Source organism: Lepidothrix coronata, unplaced genomic scaffold (genome assembly GCF_001604755.1).
Source record: "Lepidothrix coronata isolate B3197 unplaced genomic scaffold, Lepidothrix_coronata-1.0 Scaffold1, whole genome shotgun sequence".
NCBI lineage: Eukaryota > Metazoa > Chordata > Aves > Passeriformes > Pipridae > Lepidothrix > Lepidothrix coronata.
The window spans coordinates 13872288-13881920 of record NW_016690181.1 but is presented as its reverse complement, the minus strand read 5'-3'; the positions used below and the strand labels follow the sequence as shown (position 1 = coordinate 13881920).

Here is a 9633-nt window from a genome sequence, read left to right as displayed (position 1 = left end):
ATTCAGTACATCCACCAAAGGAGGGACAGTCTAAGGCTCCTTGTCTCACCTTGCACAATCAATTCCTGAAGGAATTGGACACATGGCTACACACACAACTAAAGCAGGCACCACCCACCAGAAGGCAAAATTAAAATATTATCATGCCCCAAAACAATGCCAGACAACTACTGAGAGACTTTGTCAGTAATCACTTGTCTTTCCCACCCCTTTTTTAGAACAAGCATTTCTGTAAGTGCACATTCCAGGACTCCAACCACAGGGATAGTTCTGTTTACAGAAACACCCACAATACTTTATAGCAATGCAAGCTGGAGCTACTCACAGCCTAAGGATCAATGGACACTAACACTGTTCAGATGAGTCCTTCTGCAGATATTACATATCATTAGTTCCATCTTTTCAGCACAAAACCATTCCTCCCAGGTTCTAGGCCTCCATGGTCAAAAAATACAATCCACAAAAAACACTTAAGAGAACAGGACCTGTGTCAGACCTCTCTTGAAGTCCTTGCCAGCCTGCACAAGCTACAAGCATAAAAAATAAATCTTGCAGACATGAAATACATTATCATGGGCCCAGGAAGACTGGAAGCCATATAATTTCCAACATGGAATTGTTTAGAGCACACATTCACAACACTTAATGCAGGAGTCTCTGGTCAGCACTGAACTATTTACAAGCGGCATGGCAGAAGTAAATCATTCAGAGGCAAAAGAAAAAGTAGTAAGACTTAAGCTACAATATATTTAATTATCTCAGTTTGGTAACAGTTAACAGGAAGACTAAGCCAGGAGAATTCTACTTTACTACTGTTGGTGAAAAACAGGCAAGGAGTGGGAGTGGTGGGAGAAGTCAGTACTTGTCAAATTACAGATTACTGACAGTCATCTGCAGGACTTCCCAAGTCCCTCATTAAAACAACACAACTGAAGTGAAAAGGAAAACAAGTCAAGCGATTGTTTCGTTCAAATTCTCCCCTAAAATTGATAAATTCCTTCACAGCATGAAGTACATACACCTTCTGGAGAGAAAAAATAAAAGGGGGTGACAAACAACTTGTTTCAACATAGGAAAAACATTATGGCCAGTCATGTTCCACAAGTAACACATACTGCCTCGGTCACCTCCTTTTCTTCTCCAGAAGGTGCATTTGCTTTATCCTGGGAAACATCACGTGCTCAACCCTTATCTCATTTCCTGAGTAGGTCTTAACAAAAGCTTAAGCACTAAGACTTAGGACCATAGTCTAACCACTGGAGGGTTCAGGCCAGTTTGGTTACAAGTAGACTTTACCATCCTTTTCTCAAAGGAACCACCATTCCCATTTGCAACAACCCACTTCAACAGTTGTGTCCCAAACTGGCCTGACTGCAAGTGTTTGGTATCCTACTCGCAGGTGACTCATGGAACAGAGCCAAAGAAAACTGCACCACAGTGCAAGACATTCCTAGAAAAAAATGTTTATTTGAATACTACACCCTGCAGTAGTATCTTTACTATACCAAGTATCTCTAAAATACAAAGTATAACTATCTTGCAGGACAATATCTTGCAGGACAAAGGGCAGCAACAGCATCACATTACAAAAGTCTTTGGCACTTATGCTGTCAATCTTAGTGCCCCTGCTGCCAAATAGACCGCTCTCTTAAATAAAAAGCAAAAGAATGAAAGAATAATCTGTTCACTCTAAATACAGAGTGCTAATTATCCAATGTAGATTTCATTTGTTCTTACAGCTCTTCTTCGCTAATCGTGCACACACTTTGCGTCTCAGAATTCAACATAATTTACATCTTGGAACATTTCCATACAACTAAATCTCTATAGATCTGCATAAGCAAATACTCCAGTGCTCCTTTAATCATGACAGAGGTACCAGATGGCTGCAGATTTGTTAAGAATTTGTTCCTATAAAGTTTGGCAAAGACTTGTCTTCATACGGCTCAATATATTTTACACACTTCAAAACTGTAAGATTACAGCATGAAAAGCTATTCTGTTTCCCCTTCTCCCAATCTGTCAAAATAAAAAAAGAATCTTTATTAGACTTACATTACTGGATACTTAATACTCCAGCATGGGAGCACTGCCTAAAGATCAAAGAACAAATGGAAGACATTATGGAAGTGCCTGATTAAAGCAACTTCCTACTTTTTAAATAAGCTTTGTGCTCTCACATCACCTCGCACAGCTCTGCAGAGCCACCTAAGGCAGAGCCAGACCATCTGACACCCCTGCACAGCACTGCCCCACACAGAGGCACTAGCTCACACTGCTGTGGATAGACAGCTTCTGCTGTCTTTCTTGGGACACCACCAAGCAATCACCAACCTTTCTCCATGGGCAAAGGGTTGCACTGGTTCCAGCAGTCAACCATCCAGAGTCATCCAACGGAGCATCCTGCTGCAGCTCCAGAGACTTACCCACCCACATGAACAAATCCTTCCAGAGCTTCTAACCATTAAGTAAAGAGCCCAGACTCTTAATTAGTTAAGGGTTATGTCACACCTGACCCCAAGGAAATACACACAAAATTCAGAGAATTCAAAACATGAATCCAGCTCTTAAAAAAAAAAAAGGAAATTTCTCAAAATCCAAAACTATTACAAAATAGTTAACCAGCGCTAACTAGGACAAATCAAATTTCAACAGTTTAAGCAAAATTGACAACCATTTCAAAAGAAGAGAAACCTTTATAGGTTGAGAGCTTTCACTTCTGTCCCTAAGGCCTACCTGTGAGGGACACTGAATGATAGGAGCTTGCAGCAACTGTCTTCACCTTTACATCTTCCAGGCCTAGAGAAAAATCAGTTTCATAAAATTTGTACAGCAGGTACCATTCCATACAAGTGTGACAGGATGATGATGCATTTTGTAACAGAAGTCTCTGCTTTTGGGTCACAGACATTGCAAGACTCGCTGTCATTTTCCCCCATTGATTATGACCATTCTATCCTTCAGGTACTCCGCTACATGTTTGTAACACCAAGCGGCTTTATACATCGGATGGTACGTATCACTCCAAACTACATTTCTGCTCTATCCACCTTTAAAAAAGGAAGCAGATTCCTGGATTACCTGTCACTTCACAGGGTTCCTTTGCTGTCAAGAACAGGGGGAGAGTTTTTCCTTGGTTTGCACGCTTTGCCCGAGTTGCCATACCAGTTCCCCACTGAAGAACCAGACCACTGTCTTGTCGGAGTAAACACAGATAAAAGAGATTAAAACACATCAACCACCAACAAAATCACTTAACTCATTAATCAAAGGTACATTCAATTCATTTTCACTGATTCAAAATACACTTTCAAAGGCCTGTATGCCAAAAACCATACAGATAACCCTGGTGAGGTCAACATGCAACACAATGATAGTCTCATACAGGTAAGAAAACTAAGAAGGCACGAGGCAACCTGACTCAGCTCTCAGGGCTGTATTAGAACATTACTGAGGACTCAGTAACAGAAGTCCCATAGCTGTAGTGCCTCAGGAATGGATACAACGTTCATAGGACTTTCTCTTCACTTTTCTTCTCTCATTTGTGCAGTCCAGCACAACTGAGAGAAGGAAGTCACTTGTCTTCTCCTCAAGAGCTTTCAGAAACTTGAGCATCAAGACATTCACTGACCACAGAGCTCAGGGAAGCTTAATTTCCATTATTCATACAAGCATCAGAGATTCCATTATTCTTCCAAGCATCTCCTTTGCACCTTCAGCTAAACTCCACTACTTGGAATCTATACTGAAGTTCCTGCAAAACTAAACCAAACAGAAGAGCAGGTGTAGTTTGTTGTTCCTCAATTTTAACACAACCATGCCAAATGGAAGGTTTTGATTTCTACAGCTATACCATAAACTCTAATACCAGCAGGAGAAATATTAAGGCCTTATGACCCTCCCAAGTACACACGTAGCAGGCTGTGAAAGAGAGTCAGGAACAGATTTTTGAAGGTGTGTGAGTGAAATTAATGGAGCAGATCCTTTCTGTCCCCCCTGAATAAAAGTCAAGTTTCATTCTTCTGACTTTTCCAGGTGTCGGTTTCAATTACATTATTAAAAAAGCCACATTTTATGTGTAGTTTCATTTTGAAACATCGTATACAAACTTAAATTATTCTGCATATTATAATGAATTCAAATCCTAAGAAGATATTTTGACTGATCAGAAATCTTTTCTCCTGAAAAAACTCCTTTCATGTTTTGTTTCAGAACAGGAGAAATCAGTAAGTTTTCCACCCATCAGAAAATTAGCTTATTAATACACTATCACTCTGGGTTCTTGGAGGACAGCCCTTCATCACTATTTTGCAGAAACATGTTTCTAGTATGTTTACTATTCCAGTTAATTTGTATCAAAATCTTACTGTGTATGACTTTCAGGTGTATTTTCTCTGCGACATTTAAAACAGGGGGCAACTAAAATAAACTCCATTTTCTTTCCCTCCCTCCCCCCCTCCAAGCCATTAAAACTCCCTTTCATTTGTTACTGAAAAGATATTAAAACTATGACATATTTACCTGTAGCAGCAAGGGCATGTCTCAGTCCTGCAGCGACATTCACCACCTTCTCTTTGAGAGACTACTCAAATTAAAAAAAAAAAAAAAAATGTATTTTAGTTGCTTTTTTGCATTCAGTGCCTCTAAAAACAAAACAGGCCAAACTGAAGTGGAACACTATGAAAATAGCTCTTGCAATTCCAGTCTGCATGTCACAATGCATATCAACACTCTGTATCACAAGGAAAGAAAATTCTGGCCAATAAAAATTAGTGTGAACTTCTTCAGTCTCACCATGTCCTGCAATCATCAACAATACCACTGACAGTGCCACCTACACCACTGAAGGTTGCCCAACATGATCACGCAAAAGAAGACTACAAGTAATGTCTGCATTAAATTAGTGAGCTCAGTTTGCACAAGGTACACCAATTCTGGCACTTCTCCACTCCCAAGTACTCTACAAATTTATTATTCTTCTCACAGATGTAACACTATTTAAAACAGATGGCATCAAGCCCAAGCATTAACAGGATAGCAACCAAAAGAGCAAACATTCCACGAGAATGTATGGTGTGTGTGTGGTCAGGGAGGAGAGAGATTCAGATTAGCATTGTCAGTACTACCAAATTTCCAGGCACCACACTGGAATGAATGCTCCCAGGAAACATTGAGGGCACAGAAACATCAGGCAAATTAAAGTCTACTCATGAGAGGTTACTCCTTCTCCCAAAAAAAAAAAGTAAAGGAGTATCTGGAATGAGCCATGAGGCTAAATTTCTTGTCTGAGGATCCTTCCTCCTCTGAAGTTACTGCTTGCATTAGATATGAGAGGTTGTGTGGATGGGAAAGTTTCATTACTGTTGTCCAAATAAGAGACTACAGTGTAAACTGGAATTCCTGTGAGAAATTTATTGAAAATGTTAGGCTTACAGCCAAAAACAGGAAAGCTTTTCTGATGTTACAGAAGTCTCAGTGTCTGTTAATTAAAACATTATAAAGCAATTAATTTGGAGCTGTTCCGAGCTCCCTGCTCACACTCAGCAGCACCTCACCTACCAATGTCACCATGGACTTCCACATGGAACAGCATGAGTTACAGTCCAGCATTTATCACTGAAGATACTGGACAGCAGAGAAATTATTATCTAATTTTTCCATTCTTCTTCCTTGGAAGCTATTATTGTGTGGTAAATACTGGAGGTTAGAAAAGAAGCAAGTCAATGTACTTGTCGGTTCATTTACATGCAAAAGTAAAAATCATTTTAATCTCAAGTGATAAAATCAAAGTTTATTCTCACACCTCTAGTTTTCCTGCAGCTACATACTTTATCACACTACTATTATTTTGGGGGTGACCAAGCTTATTTTTATCTAACCGTTTCTACAGCCAAGAAATAATAGTACAGTCCTCACTTTGGGGGAAGAAATTCTGACAGTTACACACTCAAAAAAACAACATATACTTAAAAAACAGAACTGTTGCACAAGATGCACAAGAGCAACAGATCAAAAGAAATGGCATAGCCAAGTTTGTTGAACTCCGTAATGCAATTTGTTTTTCTCAGGGGTGGTTTACTGTAGGTTTGGTTTGGTTTGAAGTATTTGCACAAACCTGCAACAAAGTACAGTGAAGGCACAAGCCCTTCACATAGCAAAAGGTATCCAGTACCTTACAAACTTGAGGCACATATTCAGTTGGAATAAATTTGCACAGTTTCACTACCTTTAGCATCACTTTACATCATCTGAGCAGATGGCTCATTCTGCAGACGTTGAAATGTTACAATCCCTAATGAAAGGGACAGCTTTCTGTTAGAAGGGGGCAACTTCTTCATACAACAAGAAAAGCAGCCTCAGCTTTTCATTTCTGGGTCGATGACCATGTTTGGGCCATTACTTTGTAAGCTTGCTGTAACAGATAGCTGTATAAAAAAATAGTTGAAGAGTCTGGCTTAGAGCCCACTTAGGTCAGATGACCTCTGTAAGTTACTGGAAGCAATATAAACTACAATCCTTTTTAAATCTTTACCTCAATCTTTTGTGGAATCAAGCACGGACCTGAAATTTGAGGAACTCCTAATTGTCCAAAAGAGTTTGACCCACAGGACAGAACTAGGCCCGATCCTGCAAAAAAATGAAGTGTTAGGGCGAGATCAGTGAATTTGTGAGCAAAAGCAAAGCAGTGTAACATTCAAATAACATCAAAATAACACAGCCAAGTAGCTCAAAAACTGACCTAACATGTCCCATTCGAAAGTCCTTGAGGCCATAGGCTTCTGGTCTTACAGACCATGTTCAGTAAAGGTCTGAAGTTCACTGGGATACAAGGAACATGGACTAATTTAGCTTGCAAGGCAAGTAGCTTAAAACCTGTGAGTGCCAGCTCATAGAATCATAGAACGGTTTGCGTTGGGAGTGGCCTTGATTTCTACAGTTATACCATAAACTCTAAAAACATCAGGAGAAATATTTAGGCCTTATGACCCTCCCAAGTACACATGACAGTGTGAAAGAGAGTCAGGAACAGAACTGTAAGAACTAGATTTTCATCTAGTTTCAACCCACCTGCCATGGGCAGGGACACCTTCCACTAGACCAGGTTGCTCAGAGCCCCATCCCTCCTGGCCTTGAACACTTCCAGGGAAGGGGCATCCACAAGTTCTCTGGGCAACGTGTTCCAGTGTCTCACCACCCTCACAGTATTCTTCCTCATAACGAACCTAAATATGCTCTTTTTCAGTTTAAAGCCGTCACCCCTTGTCCTGTCACTACATTCCCTTGTAAAAAGTTCCTCTTCAGCTTTCTTGTAGCCCCATTCAGGTACTGAAAGGTCACAATAAGGTCACCCCAGAGCCTTCTCTACTCCAGGCTGAACAGACCCAGCTCTCTCAGCCTTTTCTCACAGGAGAGGTGCTCCAGCCCTCTATCATCTCAATGGTCCTCCTCTGGACTCGTTATAACAGGTCCTTCCTGTGCTGATGACCCCCCAAAGCTGGATGTAGCACTCCAGGTGGGGTCTCACTAGAGTGGAGTGGAGGGGCACAATTCCCCTCCCTCGACCTGCTGGCCATGCTACTTTTGATGCAGCCCAGGATACAACTGGCTTTCTGGGCTGCGAACACACACTGCCAGCCCATGTCCAGCCTCTCATTCACCAGATGGAGAGACAGATTTACCTACTAATATGATTGTAAAATCCCAGCCACATGCAACTTGTTTTACACAAAAGCCAGATAGGGCAGTGCACAAGGTAAAGTGCAGCACATCCTCTGTGTGATTCAATCCCAACTGCCCATCTTTGTTATGGCCACATACAAAGAGTTGTCCTCCACCTGGAAGAAAAAAAAAACAAAACAAACTGGGTTCCATTTCACAGACTAAAAAGAGAAACATACATCCATGAGATCCTGTGACAAATAAGGACAGTGATTATGTGTCACTTTAGGCACTACATTCAAGCAAAAAGTAACAGAAACAGATGTTTCTGATACATCTAAAATCTCTGAATAACTACAGCTATGGAGAGCTGGGTTTGTCAAGGAAGACAACCCATATGGTAAGACAGGCACCTCTTCGGATAAGATGCATGATGAACTTTTTTAGCACATTCACATCTGTCTGTATTCCTTCTTTCCCATAATTAGCTGTGGCACACAACAGAACCTTTCAAAGACGAGATGTTATCTTCTGCTCCTTACCTTAATATTTCTCAAGACTGAATAACCTCTCACTTCACTCCTCCCTCCCACTCCCCTATCCATAATAGAGAACAATTGGCTTCCTTGTATGAAAAGCTGTTACATAAAATAGATGAAGAAACAGACCTCACAAGATACAAAGTAACCACACAATATATGAAAAAGAGAATTTCCCCAATTTCAAAAAAATTTCCCAAAAATACTGAGTTAACTGGAGGGAGGGAACCTGTTTTGCAACTGAGGATTGTACTTGCTCAGAAACAGCAGCCACAGAGAGGTGGCAGCACCAAACCATCAGGGAAACAAAAAAAACATGATTAGAAGCCATACATTCCATGCAAGAGCAATGTTTTTACCAGTGATAACTGCAGAATGTCCCCCTCCTCCAGCAATGCTTGCAATGTCTTGACATTTGCAGGAAACATCTTTCAGTGCCTGAGGTACCAGCACATCCTCTTTATGACCAAGACCAAGTTGTCCATAGCTGTTTGCACCCTTCAAATGCACACAGAAAAATAACACATTTTTTTTTAAAGTTAACAAAAATGGCACACATCTGCTCCCAAGAACAAACAAGCTTATTGGGGATATGCCACAGGTTGACCTGCCAGTATTTGCTCCTGAAAATCCCCTAATATATCAATCTCTGCTCTTTCTACTGTCACAGGATTTCCAGAATTACAGGCCAGGACTGTCCTAACTTTGATGTCATTAAGTTTGCCATTGCAACTCCAGTATTTTAAGAAACATTCTGGAACATAACTTGTTAAAACTTCAACTGTAGGCTAACAGTTACCAAGGAGGAAAGCCTAGCTATCAGGATGTGTTTCATTTTAATGCTAATGATTCCCACTCATCATTAAGATCTTATTCATACCACTGCTTTCTAGCAGTCCACCTCCAAAATAAGATCAGAACAACATGCTACCTAGTTCTGGAACTTAGATCAGAAACATTTACCCTTCATTAACAAAGTCTTTTAACTCTAACTGGTCCAAATGAAAATATACCAATTATAGCTAGTATTAATTTATGAGTACAGAATTATAGCTACTAGTCCCATCACAGAAAGCAACAATTACAAACATGGTAACAAGAGATGAAATTTTTCTTAGCCAATTAAATTATATGTCCAACAGTTGGAGCAGCAACTTTCATTCATGAAAAGGGATATCATAACCTTCCCAGCCCACACACCGTAGTAAAACACTCCACACCCACCATGCTCCCAGCTGGTGATCTCCCCAGGGGAGACTTTCCCTACCTCACCTGTGCTCCCCCTGCCCATCCGCCCTCCATTTTACCCTCCACGCCCCAAAGATGCAGCACCTGGTGAATGTTAAAAGGACACATTTAACAATAAACATTTTGTACCTAGAGAAACAGAGACCATGCTGCTTGCCTCAGCCCACGGCTAACAGGTGGGCGAGAT

General features: G+C 40.7%; 1 protein-coding gene across 8 annotated transcripts in view; it reads right to left on the bottom strand.

Annotated features, from left to right (window-relative positions):
• Window positions 1-9633, bottom strand: part of SERGEF (secretion regulating guanine nucleotide exchange factor) — a 148889-nt gene that overhangs the window by 138506 nt on the left and 750 nt on the right. For 7 of the 8 annotated variants that reach the window (XR_001873758.1, XR_001873760.1, XR_001873761.1 and 4 more), the window contains exons 2-7: window positions 8558-8696; window positions 7680-7835; window positions 6533-6627; window positions 4522-4582; window positions 3082-3195; window positions 2737-2799 (exon numbers count right to left, since the gene is read on the bottom strand). Coding sequence is in view for 4 of the 8 variants with exons in the window: in XM_017808356.1 (XP_017663845.1) it covers window positions 2737-2799; window positions 3082-3195; window positions 4522-4582; window positions 6533-6627; window positions 7680-7835; window positions 8558-8696 (628 nt within the window). In the remaining 4 variants the exon portion in view is untranslated. The remainder of the gene's footprint in view (window positions 1-2736; window positions 2800-3081; window positions 3196-4521; window positions 4583-6532; window positions 6628-7679; window positions 7836-8557; window positions 8697-9633) is intronic. The other variant, XM_017808366.1, reaches the window with a different exon arrangement.